Source organism: Parus major, chromosome 2 (genome assembly GCF_001522545.3).
Source record: "Parus major isolate Abel chromosome 2, Parus_major1.1, whole genome shotgun sequence".
NCBI lineage: Eukaryota > Metazoa > Chordata > Aves > Passeriformes > Paridae > Parus > Parus major.
In genome coordinates this window covers 17960168-17979225 of record NC_031769.1, presented here as the reverse complement: position 1 = coordinate 17979225, position 19058 = coordinate 17960168, and the positions used below count along the sequence as shown (strand labels likewise).

Genomic DNA, 19058 nt, shown 5'->3' with positions numbered 1-19058 from the left:
AATTAATGAGGACAATTCTGAACTATGGAAAGATTGCACTGGTGGTTTTTATTTTGGGGGGCCAATTTTCCTCAAGCTGTCAAAGACATCCAGCACAACAGCAGCCAGAACAACTTATACCTATGAATACAGACATCTAATTATTAATGAGAACTAAGATAGACACCTTTCTTACTCTATCCAAGTGTATTTTGATCCCTTTGCAAATGTTTCCTGTAATCAAGCCAACATTGTTACAGAGGATAGGCCTGTTAGGAAAAAAAAGTTCCTTAAAAAGGTAATAAACAATGAAATTAAGATGTAAGATTTCTTCTTTGTCTAATTACAATTAACAGAAATGCATAAAACTATCTATTTTTTAATAAACTAAGATAATCAAAGACTAATAAAATTTATCACCGTCAAATTGATTTACCAATAAATGCCCTAAAGGTGAAGTGTATTTCAGGAAATGCACCTATCTCTACATACGCTAAAGATAAATTTTTCTGTAGAATTTCACATTGGAGAGTGTATACAAAACACAAAATATTGTGTTCTACTGCATGTATGTTTAATTTAATGTTAAACAGTACTATATTAACTGATGTTGCATGTATGTTTATTGTCAGAATATTTGAATGTTTTGATCATGTTTCACTCAAAAGTGTGTAGGAGAGAAGTACTAACAAGGCAGTATTACTCTATTATGTACTAATGATACCGGTATACTTCACAAACAACGATATAACTTTCTCAAAAAAGAAAAAAATGTTTTGAAGCCCAGTCATATCACTGTCAGTAGACAACAACTGGCCAACAGATCTGCCTTTTTAAAAGACTGTTTCTGTACTCATACAAATAAACACCACCTCTGACATTCACCAAGAATGACGTTCATGGTGAAGAGGTTTTATTGCTTCAAAATGAGTTCATCACTCTCTCGTGCAGGACCTTATTCCTGCCTTTGCCAGTTACACTCTCTGTACACACACCAGGAATGATTACATGACTTTTGAGAGGAACAGTAAGAGCCAGGTACAGCTGACTTGGCCGCACAGAAGTAGAAGCCTGCAGCTTGCTCTTCTCTCAGTGGCACAAACCCCTGTCCCAGACCATTTAGGTGTCCAGTTGTGAAGGGATTCCCAGCTCAATTGCCAGTGTACGGCTGCAGTGCAGGGACCCCGAGTAAGCTTTGAGCCTATTCTACTATGTCCATCACTTCACACAATTCAAAGCCAAATATCAACATTGAAAGTAGAAAGATTCCAAAGAGGAGTAACTCCCACCCTTCCCTGTGCTGTACAACTGTAAGTAAGCCTTGGGTTACCTTACAATAGAACCAATATAACAGGGAGAGCAGCTCCCATCACACTTACTGAAGACTTGTATTAGAGACGTGCTACAACAACACCTTACAGGCCACCCTCCGTTTACGAGCTCAGCTGAGAGTTATCATTACACTGTGCAATAAACCTGATCAATACAGGACTTCTCAAAACGATGAGATCATACAGCTCTGCTCTACAGTTTATTTCTAAACTCTGCATATTATTTCCAGAAAATTCTCTGAAAGTAAACACTATTTAATCCACCACATTTCTATTTTTTTATATTTTTTCAACTATAAAAATTTATTCAACTATAAAATCAGTATTAACCATACATCCACATTGTGCAAGAAAAATATGACATTGTCTATGTACAAAGTAAGTTAGTTACAATTAAATCAATCTATGATAGAACAATCTACTGCTGCTTTAACTTCTCATTTGTAATCACTGATGCACTAACTAACAGTATTTAAGTAAGTTAGTCACATTTGTAATGTAATACAAGGCTTAAACCATCATTTTTGCAAGCTACTGCATCAGTTTCATGCAAAAATCTATTACAGCTGCAAGGAAATCCCTACAAGCTCCATGATGGAACAAAGTTCCAGAGAAGCAACACTGTGAAGTGTATGCAAAAAGTGCTATAAACAAAAAGTTGGGAAGATCTGGGAGATAACTCACTTTAAGTGGCCTGAATTAATTTAGCTAACATTTTTTTAAAACTTTTGTTATAAGTGTAATTTCACAATTTAATTCTCCTTAGACAGATGAAATAAAAAACCCCACAAATTTCCAAAAGTGCTTCTATGAAGTACATTTTCATGACACTTGAAAAGGGGATTATCAAAAAAGTAGATAATCTGTACTGTAGACCCTGGACTCCTGCCAAAACATCTACAAAGCCAAAATCCCTTCAAGAAATGTCTCATAAAACCCCGTTTAAAGACTTGTAAGCTGAAAGATGATCTACTAAAACACCAACCTAAAAGCAAGTGTCTTTCAGTGTCTCAGTTTTTCTGATAATCATTGGTTGAAATTTCTATTTGTTTAAAAACAGGAAAAAAAAGTTCAAAATAATCTTCCAGAAAGCAAATTAGCCCCAGGTTTCTCGTTCTTTATCCTATCCCTTCAGGTACTGCTGGAACTGCTCCTGAAGCAGTAAGGATAACTAGCATTTATTTAAAAAATATTAAAAAATTTGCACTATTAGAAATAATACGTCTGAAAGGAAAAAAACCCTATGAACTAAGCAACAGAAAACAACGCTGAAGACAACATACAATGGAAATAGTTCCTAAATATCGTGCAACAAGCCTTTTACTGACACAAGGAACTATGACTGACATTTGAATAAGCAGCCAATAATTTTTAATCACAGTTTATAAAAATCGACAACTGAGCAAAAAAGCGGATATAGTTACATATTTTTTCAAATTGACTGAAATAACAGCTAACTTTCAAAGTTCTTTCAAGTACTAGTTTTAAAGGAGAAAAAACAGTATGTCATGCAAAAATACCACTTTGTCCTTTGAGCCGTATACAATCTTTAATTAAACTGTTACATATAATTTACTAACTTAAATTATGCAAAAAAAGTTCTGAAGTGTTACAACTAAATCAAATAAGGATTGAATATAGCACTGGTATGAATGCTTTATTTAAAAATCTGTGAAATTTAACTCACCTCTGCCTCCTTTCTTCATCCTTTAAAACCTCATAGATGGCCACCAACTAAAACAAACAAAACACCAAAAAAAGAAAACACAGAAAGATTTTACTTTATGATTTTGAACATAAATTTTGAACAGTAGTATAATATTTACACGTGCCAACAAATGACCTTTGCTAGTTTTAATTTTTCCCTACACACTAAGTAGCAAACCCAGTGTGCAAAAGAAAGTCGTGTGTTCATATACAAAGTGTCATCAAATAAGCAACTCTTATACGAAATTTTCTTTCTGTCCTCACATCTGTCAAACTGAGTCTTGTCTCAGGTATGTACCCTTGTTTCATCCTGAAGATCTCACTAAAATTAAGTAAGCTGAATTTAGCCTGAGGTACATTTTTAAAAGTAGAGCTAATTATAAATTCATGTTATTTCACTCTATAAATATAAAAAAAATAACTACAATTAATCCTTTGCATTAAATTATGCCTATCTAGGACTTGTGTTGAGAACTGATCAGAAATTTTTCCCACTGCTTTTAGAACTGCAAAACATATTTTTCTCCTAAAAGTATTATGTTCAAATTATTTTTAATATACAGGTAAATACAAAATACAAGTTATTGAACAAGTTAATTCCAAAAAATGTACTTGGTTTTAGTCTAGCTACATTAGCAAAAATGTAATTCAGTGTTTAACTTACTAATTTCAAAGGTGTGCCACTGTTCTTACTAAAACAACATCAACATAAAAATTCTATTTCCCCCCTGAAAGTTTTATTGCCACACATTGCACTTACTTGCCTAAACTGTATTTCTGCATTTTCATCTTTATTCTTGTCTGGGTGTAAAATCAGAGAAAGCTTTCGATATGCTTTCCGAATGTCTGCAGATGAAGCATCCTGAAAAAAAGGAAAACAAAGAAAATTGTAAGAAACTGATTCTCTGAACTTTTTGAGGATCTGAAGACAGCCAACCAAGTGTAGGAACTAAGGCAATGTAATTTGAGACATCTAACAACCAAACCTGCAACCAGCCCAGCCTAAATGACTTAACAGCCATTCAGTCCAATTCATCTTTCATCTTAACTCCTTTCATTACCATACATCCATTACAATGACATTTGCCAATACTTCCAAACACTTTCTTGCTTAAAACCTAGCCCAGGCACCTTCTGCACCATTTAAAAGTTCAACTGAAAACTGAAAATTATTGCATCTGCATATCTTCAAGACAGACATAATTTCAGCAAATTATCATGCTCAATTTCCCAAACTCGGGACTTGCTAGGAACTCTTCCCTTATTAATATTTACATGCAATTCACTCCTAATAGGACTTCCATTCAACTTCAGCTTCACCATGTCTAAAGAATTGTATTTTTCTAAAGTAGCTTCAAATTGCAGTCTTGGAGCTATACTGTAGTACTGACATCAATCTATACCTTAACCATTATAAGAATTGCACACATTTTGGGAGAAAAAAATAAAACTCAAAACACAAAATGATATACCAACTAAGCTGCACAAATGCAGATTTCTGAATGACTGCTATTTAGTACATGCTGTAAAGATATCCAGAAATGAAGATACCAAAAGTTGTATTCTATATCATATATGTGTTATCCTCACCAGAAGATACACAAAGCATAACATTTAAACAAAATTACTTGCATTTTACTGCTAACATGTCCAAGGTAACACTTTACAAATCAACCACTTATCTGACAATTTTAATTTCTTGATTTTTACATATATTGTTTCTAAGTATATTCTCTCTCTAATTTTGTGTAAACAGGGATTAAAAACCCAGATCTGAATCAGCTGTGGAGCAGAATGAAATAAGATAATAATTAATGCAATACTGCAATTAGTCTGCTAGGCTTTTTATTACAGATCATTACTTTAATTTTAAATTTTTTGGTTTTATAACATAAGGCTCGCTATTAAAATGCTGTGTACAAGTTTGGGCCCAGAGTGAATAATAGAAAAAGACTGAAAAAGGGGAATAAGAAAAGCAAGGGAAAATGCAGAATTTTTGAAAATTCAGCATGGGAACTATATTTCAAGGAAGTTTGTATTTTCCCCTTATAAAAGACCAAAGTTTCCATAGTCTCTTCTCTGTCAAAGGAAAATGTTTCTATTACTGAAAGATTTCTCCTGAAAAGAACACACTTCCATTTTTAAATTTTTCCATTTTCAACAGCTACTTCTAAGGCATGTGCACACCAAAGCAGAATTCCTCTGCTCAAACAGCAGCTTGCTTCCAGCTTGATTACTGCCAATGAGTTGCTTCATATTACCATTGTTTTATAGGTTTATTTTTAACTCTCAGCTAAGGGAAGGGAGAGACAGTGACTGAATATCTATTCTAAGCTCAAAGAAACATTAAATCCTTGAGATGTAGACTTATATGAAATTATTATGAATTATATTAAATACATGTGAAAATGAGATGTAAAAATATCTTTTAAAAATTAGGGATTGAGACCACAATAACCTCGACAAATGAGTACTTCTAGATTTTTGTTTTTTGGATAAATTATACCTTATTACTTTTCTACCACACATTTAAATGCTGGGTACTATTTTTGAAGCACTTAAGATAAACAGCTAAAAACCTGGAAAAAGCAAATTAAAAGCTGTTCTGCAATATTTTTCCAATACCTTCAAACAACAAACAAGCAAAGAAGTTACAGTGATTTCAGTTGTATCTGAAGAATTGAAACTTTAGTTTTATTTGGGAGCAGCAGGATTGATTATTTGTGAAAGAGATCAAGACAAAAGGTAGTTTATCTGTTCAATACTTAAGCAAAGCAAAAGATCCCAAGACAACTCTGAAATAATAAAGTTGTTTAAATATTTATGTTGTTTCACCTTGAGAAGTTGAGATAAAAATGTATAAATTTACAAAACCAGATTGTTCATCTTAGTTACCAGAAATAATGTAGAGATTGTTTTGTTTCCCCTCATCTACCAACCCAGTCAGCCATTTCATAAACAATATGGGCTGTCTTCAAAAAAAATATAATAATTTAAATACTACTACAGCAAATAAAAACCAGAAAATAGTTTACTGGCCATGGTTTTATCTAAACCATGAAAGTGATCTTTATCAACATACCAGCTTACTGTAATTAAGCCTCTAAAATGTTGAAAAGCATATTATAATAGCAACAAATAATTAAATAATGGGATATCACTGTCAATTATTTCATTATGACTGGCACATATTAATTTCTAAAGCAGAAAGTCTGCCTGCTAACCCATTCTCCACAATACCGCCAAGCCAGGCGACCATTGTATATTCTAAACATTTTGCCAATTAATGCTACTTATGGGTAATGTTAGGCATCTTCAGGCAGTCAGTGTTCCAGATCCTCTAGGACCTGACCTCAACAAAAGTTGTTGGATTTTGAGAAAATACTCTTTTCTCTAAAGAACTTCCTACCAGTGTATAACTCTAAATAAGCTATAAAAAATGATTATTTTCCAACCAATAATGAAACAGCTCCCACATTGATTTCAGCTATTTTAAGAGACCTGACTCTGCTGGCCACCTTCAGTAACATTTCCATAAAAGCTAAGGCTTTTAAACTCTTTTTTTTTTTTTTGAGAGTCAGTGTTTTCTGCAGACTAAGACATTATTTTACATATTACAGCAGAAATCTGGAGACTAAAGAAAGCCATGACCAGACTAAGGCTTTGCTTGTTTTAAAGAAACAACATGTTAGATTGCTTGGTTTACAAGAGAAATCTCAATCTCAATTACATCTAAGGAGGGAAAAGTAAAACCTGTAGAGGTATCTCAGTTAATAGTAGAAGCAGCTGGTAGTGTTACAGACAGCAAGTGCATTCACTGATTTCTCCAACACTGCTTTAGGCTGGCAGGTTTTGCTACCAATTATCACAAATAAACCTGTCACACTGTCACCCTCACGTGGATATAAACATCATGAGTATCACCTTATTTCCTGATAACTATTCTTCCAAAGCAGTATCATCTCATCATACTTCTAAGGTTGAACATCTCTTTGTTTTGCGCTAGAATTAGTTCTCAGAAATACAAAACCACAAGTCTACACCTAGGTAGGCCACAGCCTGGCTTCCTATGCATGGAAAAATGCAAGTATTCATTTTTTAATGCCCAACACTTCATCAAACAGAGTGTCCATGTGTCTAGTTACATGACTTCTAGGCAGAAGTTAGAAGTTCAATCTTGTACATTTTTTTTTATAATCCCTTATATTTCAAACAAGTATTTTAGCATAGAAACAAAATTAACATTTGAAGGAATCAACAGAATGTCAAAAGTTAAACACACTTCTTAAGATTCTCTTTTGGACTTTCACATTTTTGTCTAAAGGGCAATACATGTCAGATTGAAAGAGTGGGATAGAAGAGGAAACATTCTTCTCCCTATTTATGATGTACTTTTGGCAGCTTGTTGAATTCTGACAATGAAAAATACATTACTAAATTTTATTTTACTCAGCATCATTTCCATAGTCTCTAGTATTACCAAAGAAAGTTCTCTCATACTACAAATATATAAGTAGGAACACAGAAAGGAATTTTTTGCAACAAGAAATAAATAAAATATACAAATGCACATTTGCCTTCCATTCTTTTAAAATTAAATTCCTGCTCAAGATGCACAAAGTTTTAAATCTGGTCTCCTCCTCTCCCTATACAAATTCAGAGTCCCACAGAGTTCATGTCCACCTTTACAATAAATCAAACAACTGGTGTAGTACACAGTACAAGCATATTACTCCATTGCCTTCTATTCCTAATGTAACTATGATTACTAATGAATCTAAAAAGAAAAGCCTCATTGTGTTCCCAAGACAATTCTTGGTGAACACATAACATATCAGATATTGCCATAGGCAAACAGTGATTAGGTCAAGGGAAAAAAATAATCAATGTCTACATAGTTTTCACTTACCAACATACACAATTCAAAACCTAAATTGTTCCCTTGAGTGCAATGCAGTTATACAACAAGACTTAGTTACTCACAATTTAGCAACAGCTTCTAACACAGTAAATGTGCTCAATTCATCTTGGGTTTTAAATATGCCTGCCAATGTCTTCAAATAGGTGGCAGTATCTTTATTAGCAATGGGAAGGCACATGATCCAGGAAACAACTATGCAGATAGAAATCACATTTCTATGCACTTGTAGTTTGTCCAATCACCAGTTAATGGGTGAAAGGAAAATGACATCAGTATATCTGTTTCATCGCAGTGCTGCTGAATGACTGTGTAGAATTTTCCACAGCCAAGTTACTGAAGCTATACTGCAAAAAGTGGCAATTGTATAGAGCACCGGCTGACCGCATTTCAAGTCTGTACTTGCAAGTAACAGCAGTGCAGGCAAGCTTTCATAAGGCCTTTTTTAGCCTTCCCAAACTATGAATCAAGCCTATGAAACTTTTGCGCTTGGATTTTCTAATTTTCTTTTTTTTTAAATTCTAGAGCAACTCAAATGTATTTGGTCTCTTCAATAAAAATATTTCATTCAGTACCTCGGTGCAGAAGAGAGAGTATACGTCACTACTTTTCTTCTGATGAGCATCAGCCATACAAGCTGAAGCAAAATGGTACAGAAAAGGAAACAAAGGAAGGTTTATAAATTCACAATCACCTCTTTTTCTACTGTGATTGCAAACTGCAGGATATACAGCCTGTCCCACAAAACTCACAAACAAGCAGGCGCAGATAAGTAGACAGAAGCTACCACCGTCTATTAAACGTTGTGTCAACACTGATTCTATCTATTTGTTTGTCTTCATGTGAAGTCCACAGAAAACTAATATCCCTAAGTGTCAGAGAACAAACAAACGTGACTGTAGGTCAATGATTAAATATCCACTGTCCTCATTCCTTAAGCAGCATCAAGGAACTCAATGAGACACTACAGAGGCCATCACCCTATCATATGGGGACAGAACAGTGACGGCTGTGACTCCACAACCCCTCTTTAGGTAACTCTTAGGGTGGAAACCATACAGCTGTGTAGTGACCCTTCTTTATTCTTTACCCCCTCTTTGGTTTAGCACAGGCTGAAACAGACCCTCAACACCACTCCCAGATTTACTTCACATATACTCTCTGCAACCTGGTCCTAATTTAAGCTCCCGTGACCAGATTAGTTCCAAGAAGTACACCTGAATTTGCCAAGTCTGCATGTGGAAAAACATTTATGAGGGAAATAGAATCTTGTAGAAAATTCCAGAGGTGGGAAGGACCTGCTGGAAATCCTGAAGAATATAACTCTAGGAAAGGAAAACAAGTGTCTCCCAGAAGACCAAGCATTATCTGTGAACTTTCATAGTTAATAGATACCAGCTGAGTTTTGGCTTAAATTTCTCGCTGCATAACCTTTGCTCAATTACCCTTTATTTTTACTGAACTTCTTTCTAAGACACTCATCTTTTCCAAGGATGTAAAATGAGTCAAACTCAAATTTGCTGCTTCTCTACAGATGAATACTCAGAGCATACGCAGGCAGGAGGAGAGATCTGCTCTGCTGCAGACCCAGCCATGTGTCTCACAACATTCCGTTGATTTAAACTGAATGACAGCACAGCAGGGAAATACACAGGAACTAAAAATAATGCTAAAAAGGTGTTTTAAAGCTTTTTTATGCTGCTAAGTTTTAAAGCAATTCATGAAATGAAAATGAATACAAACCAGCACAATGTATTCCTGTAAGCTTCTGATAACTGGCACAATCCCTTCACTGGCATGTTTGTTTCCAGGGGAGTGTGTCAAATGAAAGAAGACTCTGTTTTCAGCCTAGCATGCCAAATGAATGAAAATTCTGCTGCCTCATGTTTGAGAAACCAAAAAAAAGTGTTCTCCTCAGCATATGTGCACAATTATATGGGTTTAGGTTTTTTTGACCAACTTTTACAACAGTATGTATGTATATTTTTTTCCTTTCAACTATTTTACCTTCTGCATTTTTTCAGAAACTGGTAATTTAGGACAAATTAGATTGTCTGCAAGAGCAGGGTTGTGTACAACCATAAGTTTCTATTTTAATGTAAACTTTGAGATGCAGAAAACACTCATCAACTCTCAATACTTTTAGAATTACTTCTCAAATTCACTACGGATAGAGGCTACCAAACAACTGAGGACAACTTTAACTAATATTGACTAATTAATATTTACTAATATTAACTAATAATTGACTAATTAAAAATATTGACTAATTAAAAATTCTTCCTACTGCTGTATTTTATTTCCATTTAGTTTTCTATTCTGATAGTTCAAAAGGAAGGAATCAGTAGATATTCTTTACTTATTTCACATGCTTTTCCAGGAACACCATTATATATTTATTTTTATTCTATTTGATATATTACATTTATTGTTTACACAGTTACAAGTGTTACACAATTTTATAATATAGATAGTTCTATATATTTATACATACATGTCTGCATATACCTTATAGGCTAGAGAAAGTTGTTTCTAGACAGTTCTCTTAAAAATCTGCCTATTAGATCTGAGATTTCCAGCCTACGGCTCTCACATAAAAACATTACCTACAAAATTCCTGATCCCGCAACATTTTCAGAGGAACTAAGTTCTGCTAAACTACTGCTTTTGAAGCCCAGGTTGGCAGGGAAAGCAAAATGTGGTGTCTCCTGCAGTGCATTTCATGCTCAGTGCCTTTGCTCTCAGATAGCACAGCCCCATGATTGACAAGAGGTGACACTATACCCAAGGACAGCTGCATGCAGTCCACATTCACCACTACGGAGCACAAGCAAAGATTTTGGGGTGTTGCATCTGACAAGTTACAGCCCTTCCCATGATGTAATGCCAAAAATATGCTGCTACTTGATTGTTTGTATAGTTTTCTTGCTACATTTCTCATTCAGAATGTTTCCAACTTCTTTTCTTACAGTAAGGAATTAAAGAAAATTAGAAAATCACCAAGGCTACATCCATACCACACGTTTACCTCTTCCTCCTTTTGCTATTCCTGTTCTCATTACACCCTTTCACCAGAACTGACCCATACAGTCTGACACACCTAGACATCATTTCAGAAAATGTTTCCCTGATCTCAGTTCAATGGTAATTTTTTGGAGGGAGATTTCTAACAACTACAGACTTAAGTCTTAACAAAAACTAATTACATATGTTAAAAATTAATTAATTAATAGCCCCTAAAATCTCTTGAGCTTCTAATTACTGAATTCCTGTGTCACCTAAACAGCTAGTGTCTGTCACTTCTGTGACTACAACTTCAATTGCTAAACCTTTTCATATTTTCATAAGGTGTTTATTACCCACCTTCTGATGGCCAAAAAATGAAGAAAGAGCATTTGAGGGACAGGATATAGGATGTATGACTGAAAACACTATAAAGCCATACAAGAAGCGAACAGAGCACAATTACCTTCAACACAGAAGTTTTCAAAAATGTACCCATTATCTTCTGCATCAACAACATTTACAAGGTGAACAATCCCGACAGACATTAATTTCTAGAATAAACATTAACTATTTATTAGCAACTTCTTTAGCCTATCAGTAGTGAAAGACACCAATTTATATGCCCATATACCCAGACACATGCACTATATATATCTTCACATATATACACACACTAGTTTAAAAACAGGTGTAAGCAACCTTACATCCCCAGCAGTCCTTAATGTTTATACAATGCTCTAATTTATACTTGTAATTGTTGCTAAACTTCATGAAACATTTTAAGAACACAGTTCAATAAGCTTGGAAATAAAGGTGTGGCCATTTTTGTATGCTGACTTCAGTAATGCTTTTAATGTTTTAATTTTTTTAAGCAAATTACAAAAACATGGGTATCATAAAACTTCTCTTGCAAAACAAAATGGAAAGAAAATAAATCATACATTGAATAGTTAATGCTGTAACAATAAAAAATGAAAAGGAGTATCTAACCAGGATTTTATGAAGCCTGTCCCAAGTCCATGCTCAGTATTTTAACTGGCAGGTGAATTACAGAATCATGATTAATCGGGTAGTTAAGACTAACCTGAAAAACCTACATGATGCAGTCAAAAAGAACTAGAATTTTAAAAGATCTGGACAAAATGGAGTATTGCCGTAAAAGAAATGGCATTATTTCCTAAGTGAAAGACCAATGGTCTACATCTGAACAGAATTCATCAAGTACAAAAACATAGTACAGAAAAAAGCAGTTAGGCAGAAATGATCAGTAAATCACAAGCTGAGCGTGAGTCAGAGACATGATGCTGCCTTTCTGTGCCTCACAGCACTGTGACACGAGCAGTATGGCAACAAGCAGCCGTGCCATGTCACACAGTAATTGTAAGATCTCACCAGATTGCTGCATCCAGTTCAAACAATACAATTAAAGACAGCCAGGAGCATGTTCAGATGATAAACAAAAAAAATCTCACTAATAAGAGGCCTAGAAGAGTAGAAGAGTGACTTGTTCAGAGAAACCGAAAGGACAAGGGTGACTTAAGCTTACAGGAAAGGCAGCTGACACAAGGAAATAACATCTTTAAATATGCAAAAGGTAGCTTTAAAGGAAAACTTTAATTATTGCTTTGTCTGATCTACCCAGGGCCAAGCACTATCAGTCAGCTGGCAGCACAGGAAGATTCAAGTTAAGTACCAGGAAAACATCCCATAATCAACACTAGCATATCACTGGAACGGACTGCTGAAGTCTACCTTTACAAGCAAGTCTTGCATACATTTATCAGGCAGGACTTAGATTTAACCAGCTCTCTGTCACAGCAGGGTACAGTAGGTCACTAACAGTCATATTTAAGAATTTAAATACCCTTTTGATGATCAATTTAATAATTAGTCTGAAAGTATTCCAACTGGATTTACTGCTTCTGTTTATGTAGTTTAAAAGGTCCTAGCTGAAAGACAGTATTCTTGTCACACTGAAGATGACAGATGTTTGTGCCGGAAGAGTCCATGAGATTTTCACAAAACCTAAAAGGGTTTCGAAAGGAGTGACAAATAAAAAGGGGTGGCAGGAAACACTTCTTTGCTATGAAAACCCATGGGACCCCACTCCATGACTTGCACCACTAGGCATTAGGCTTATTTTTCCTGTTACACAACAGCTGCTCCAAACATCCCGTAGTAGATGATCATGAGTAAGGCATCCATATAATTTGAGTTTAGAATACTTTTCCATCCATTACCAGCTTTACCCTTGAAAGACAGTAATACAGAACAGATATGATAAGCAAGGTTCCTTGACAATGTCTGATCAAAATAAGGACTAAGCTAAACAAGATAAACAAGCCAAAATTTCCACAAGTAAAACTTTTTTTTTTAAAAAAACACTGTTCCTTTAAAAATTATCTGTATTTGGTTTATTGTAAATACAACCTTAAATGCTGCAACAAAAACACATAAATTAGAATAGAGTAGAGCTGCTGTAGTAAACCACATCCATGCACAGTAGGCATAATTTCCTCATTTAAGACAGAAAGCAGGAGCATCTCTCTCCAAATCTTATACATATTATATATGTTTACAACATATTTTTATATTTTTCATTTAACATATTTCATATTTGCTTCCACTCTCCTTTTCCTATAATATTACTGAAGGGTTCATTTTGTAGAAGCAATGTTATTTTTCTTAGGTTAAGGACACTTTGAAAGAGCTCTGTCCACTGCACTTGAGCTGTCAGATACCTGAGTCCACAGACTTTCATCTGTTTGTTTATCCTCCTAGAGCCTAAAAGAAGACATGAAGCATTTACTGAGATCAACAATTTTTTCAACTCTGCTACAAAATCTACATTGTTCAATTTGGATAAATTCTTAGCACCTTTTTCCAGAAAATAACCATAGTTAAATGAAAAAAAAATAGAAAATACCACCTCATGCGTGAGGTGGTTATATTTTCCATGAACAAAACCATACTAGGGGGAATGCCACTCTCCTACCACAAGGCAAAATTGTTCCACTATTTATTTTTAGCATATAAAAAAGAAAATGTCTACAAATCCTGAGCTTGGGCCATTCATTTAAGCATTGGACTTAATCCTCAAGGGTCCCTTCCAACTCAGAGTATTCTGTGAACTTAAAAACCATCAAATGTAAGCAGTCACGAGATAAAATAATTTTTATCTTTTTATTTTTTTAACTTCAAACCCAACTGCTCCAAAGTATCAAAGTGCTGCATATTTTTAATCAAAGATGTTTCATTACACTATTTTTAGGAAAGTAGGAGATTATACAGCATACTTATACTTCTGAAAGCCCTAAAATACATTTTTTTAAATGGTATTCATTTATTCAAAATTTATTTCTATGAGTATTTTTCTCAAAAACATTGCTTTAAGTAGCTAGGTTTATAAAGAACTACCAGCAGCATTTGTCAAATCCTTTCCTTCTTTATTCAGAATACCTTCTACTGAACTAGTTAGGATTTAGCCCTACCCGTCATGTAGGAGAGTCGTATAATGATCCCTTTATACTCATTAACTACCATTTTAATGAGCTATTACTACCTCGGGACTCAGAAGACCTCAGGGAGGTTGTAACATGCCACTACCTATATAGTAATTCACTGCTGAGTTAGTACATAGCCTCTTTGAAAGAATATAGGAATGCCCTCCATCATTCTCTTTAGTTCAGATGCATCAGCAAAATTTCTGCATGTAAGACACATTCCAGCCTAAAACTTAAAAAGCATCTCAGTTAAACTCCAATAAGCTTAACAGAATACTGTAACTATAGCCCACCACACTGCTAAATGTTTGCTGAAATCATGAGCACTCTCTGATCACTTCAGCTTGCAGTTTGATGGCATAAAATATTGCAAATCTGATCAAGGGCTAGGGTAGGAGGCAGGAGACACTATCATTGCAAAAGGCTATTGGCAAAATCTGCCAGAATCTGTGTGAGTCATAAATTAGGCAGCTGATGCCCAAAGGTACACAGATAAAGAAATCAAGTTTAGCATCAGAAACCATCAATTAAAATTCTCACAGAAAATTATCTTATAAGCAACTGAAGGCTAAATAATCTTAAAATTTAAAATCTGCAGACATATTTTAAAAGCCACATATATGCAACGACTTATGATGGGGACTGACTTGAAGACAGCTTTTCCCATTCAGTAGCAATTTTGTATGGAAAACTGGTATTACGGTCTCTAAAAATGCTTATCTGACATTATTTCTAGTGAGACTGAGCCAAATAATCCTTAAGGAAGATAATTACCTCTCAAGATTTATGGCAGCTGTGGGCAGATACTGTTACACACAGTGGCAGGCTGTTGCCTGAACTGCCCTCTGTGTTTTTCAAATCAAAATGTTTTAACTGAACCACATAGCTCCAAGCAAGGGGCAGAAAGATCCCTTCCCTGCTTTTCGTAAAGCCACTCCCTGCAAGCGGTTGTTGCTCTTCTCTTCCAGTACTTTGGAGGCATCTTTTGTATCAGGGAGGGAGAGGGGTAATTCTTGCTGATCCATAAACTACCTCCTCTCCCAGCCTGCAAGAGCTGAACCAGACACTGAAACACAGACAAGAGACAGAGCACAGGTCTGCACAAGGAAGAGAAGCAGAGATGAGTGTGAAGGAAACACTTCTGATATACTTCAAGCGTTCTTCAGTCAGCTGAGTGCAACACCCAACAGCTTCACCACTACAAAAGGCAGTGGGTATCAACCACATGTATACACCTGCTTCTCTCCTTATGCATAAAAATAATTCAACAAAAACAAGCCTTTTGTGCTGGTAAGCTAGATAGCTCATCACCACCCTCAGAGCACTGAGAAAGGCACAGTAATAGCCCTTACTCAATACTTGCCCTAAAGTCATGACTGAAACAGACTGAGAAATGCTCCCTGCTCCTGCAAGAAAAACAAGCAAAGGAGCTAATATAAGGTCAGTTTTTCAGCCACTGATATTCACAGATAGCACTTAGTTGTATGGACTGTATTTGCCTCCCATCATGTGTCATCCACCCACAGAGACCTGTCGTCAAGTCATAAAAGCAGAATTCAAATCGAACTGCTAAAGAAATCTTGTTTCCTCCATTTCCATTTTCATTTCCCTACCATCATAAGCAGAAGTAACAGACAAGAGGAATTTTCTTCTGACGCCTGTGTTTCAACTCAGTCTGGAATGATTACAGAGCAGAAAGAGCAATAGACAACTGCAGGACCTACAAAGCTGGGTGAGCAAAGCTGGTAACAAGACAAACACCGCAAAAGGGAAAAAAAAAAAAAAAAAGGAAAAAAAAAAAAAAGAGGAAAAGTATGCCTTTTTCTATGCCTGTGGAAAAGAAGAATCAGCAGTTGAGTGAGCAGCAATAAAAACTTGGCACAGGTTACATCCCATTAACTCTGCTACCAGAAATCTTTTTCAGCCAACTAACTGCAGAAGATAGTGGCTACTACCAATTCATTACTTGCCTCTCAACATGGGATTACAAGATTATCAGCATCAAAGATAACAGTGAAAGCTGGGAGATAAAACTGTGGTCCTGCTGCCTCAAGTAGAAACACTGGCAAATGTAGAATATTTCAAATGCATAAGATAAGATTTAAATGAAGCAAGGATAAATCCTAACATAGGTTCTCATCCAAGTTTTCAAGTTATAAAGTCAAGACTAAAAGAAAAATCAATATACAAGCAAAAATATAATTAGGTAAAAAAGGACTGCAAGTACACAGCTACTACATGGAAATAAGCATTCTGTTATTGACAATCCTGCAAGTAACAATAATACACCAAAACTGCATTTCCCTCTCTGTCATAATCCCAGCCATGGAATCTAATCCATGGAGAGTTTTTTTCCCATCAGATGCAATTTCTTCTTCTCATAACTTGTCTTTTTTGGAAGGAAGAAAAACCAAACACAAACCAGTGGTGGCAGAAATTCTGAAAAACTAGTTCTGAAAAAAATTTGATCCAGTAAGTACGACTGGACACACAACAGAAATGTTTATTTCAGAGAGAAGGAAGCAGGAAGAAAGGACTAAAATTAATCTGTTTCCTTGTCTAGCTCCCCTCTTTCAATTAGTACCGCACAAACCCTGAGCCAACTTTAAGCAGATGCCAGCAGTGGAAGCTGAATACCCTGTGGCAATGTCAACAAAGAGCAAACAGACCTAAAGGATAAAAATATTTGGTCAAGGCCTATTTTTGTTCTTTGAATCAAGAGAAAGGGTGAAACTTTTTAAGTAGCTAGAGAAGGTATGGTTAAAAAATAATGAGATTGCCAAAAGATAAGAGGTAATTTTGAATTTAATTCCATCTAAAATGTAAACTCACAGTTTAAAAACTAGGAGATAACAGAAATATGATAAAGACAATACATGCTACAAACATTAATGACTATCCTGAACAAGTAAAGGGGATTTGGGAAGAACTCAGTGATTCCCTGAAAAGAAACTACAATCTGTCGTGGTTACTCCTGCCACTCTGTCTTTATGTGACACACAGAAGATGACTGCTTACCCAGCGAGCAGCTATTCAGAATTTTTCTCCACGCATTTATTCATGTGTGGCCTCATCTGCTCGTAGCTGCATGCTGTTCAAACACGTTTGGAAGCTGTGGTTATTTGTTTTGAAGCCAATCTCGATGGCATCGGAGTTCATCAATATTATTCATCATTGTAGTATCTTAACAGACAAGCAGACGTTACTTGCCTTTTTTAATATATCATAAAATGAGGCACAGGTTAAGGTAAAATCCTCAGTAATCTCAGGTGCTAATTTTATCTCAGATAGGATTTTTCCAAGTGCTCGGTATCAAACAACATTTCATACATTCAGGGCACAGACTTTAATCGACTTCAGCTGCAGCTGCAAACCCTCAGCATTTCTGCATATAAGGCCCTAGTACCTCAAATTATGCAACCAGAATTGCAGAGCACTCAAATCAATTAGTCACCACTTGGGAAAAGTTTCGTTTAAACGACTTGCCGAGCATCACATAGGAATTCTGTGGCAGAGAGAGGAACAGAATTCAATCCTCAAGGGCACTTTTCGTCTGACTAGCTTACCCATGAAACCATTTCCCCCCGCCCCCTGCAATCTTCTCCCCCACTCTCTACATACCCTCAACATCTACAGGTTAAACAGTTTTTACAGACAACAGTCTCTTTCAATACATAAGCCTGAAGCTGCACTGGGGCCAGATCTCTCCCTGAGCCTGAATAAGTAAAGACCCTGTAGAATATAATGTAGTGAATTAAAAATCATCACAATGAACAAGCACAAAGAAACCAAATTAAGATTTGAGACATTCTGAAAACTGACATTCCCTAATTTTAGAGTATGCAGCCCCAGAAATTTGTTCCTCGTCTTTTAAAAGTGATATTAAGGTATATGGCTGCTGTACAAAAAGACAGATAAACAAGCAGATTTGGAAAGAAAAAAAACATTTGCATAAGCAATGCAGACCTGCTTTATAATACTAACTCACAAGCAGTGTTGTCCCCCCTCCTTTTAAATAAATCCCAGCTCTCTGAAGCATCATTTTGATTCTAACAGGCTCCACTAAATTGCAGAACAATCTGGCTAGTTAACAACTTGCCTATTTCAAATTACAGATCTTAACACAAATAGAACATAAAATGGATTTTTCCTTAAAAGCATAACGTTTCTGTGAGATGTGCAGTAGTACTGGTGCCTGCACAGAACTAAAACCCAGAATATCAATGTAGAAGAGCTTGGAGAAATCAGTAAAGGAAGTGCATCAATTAAGAAAGGAAAGGAGACAAGCATATGAGCCTGGGTGTAGACAGATAGGTCTGAAACCCTGTGTCCATGCAACTGATCATTCTTGTACAGGAAAATGTACTTTTTGTCTCAAAAGACCCAGAAATATTTACCAAGCACTTTCTGCAAGGCTTATGTATTTTTATCACCTATGACAAAGCAGCCCAAGACCCAGCACCTTGCAAAATCTCTCAAGTATAATGAAAATAATGAGATTCTAAATATAATGGCAGCCACACAAGAAAGTGGTAAGGTGTTTTAATTACTAATTTTCTTACAGTACAACAAAGTTCTTCCTTAATACTTCAACAGAAGTTCCCTACACGAGAA

At 35.5% G+C, this 19058-nt stretch overlaps 1 protein-coding gene across 1 annotated transcript in view; it reads right to left on the bottom strand.

Moving 5' to 3' along the window:
* The window catches only part of DNAJC1 (DnaJ heat shock protein family (Hsp40) member C1), a 108256-nt gene that overhangs the window by 66575 nt on the left and 22623 nt on the right, over positions 1-19058 (bottom strand). Inside the window, exons 2-3 of the mRNA XM_015615174.1 lie at positions 3778-3879; positions 2998-3044 (exon numbers count right to left, since the gene is read on the bottom strand). Of these exons, the coding sequence (XP_015470660.1) occupies positions 2998-3044; positions 3778-3879 (149 nt within the window). The remainder of the gene's footprint in view (positions 1-2997; positions 3045-3777; positions 3880-19058) is intronic.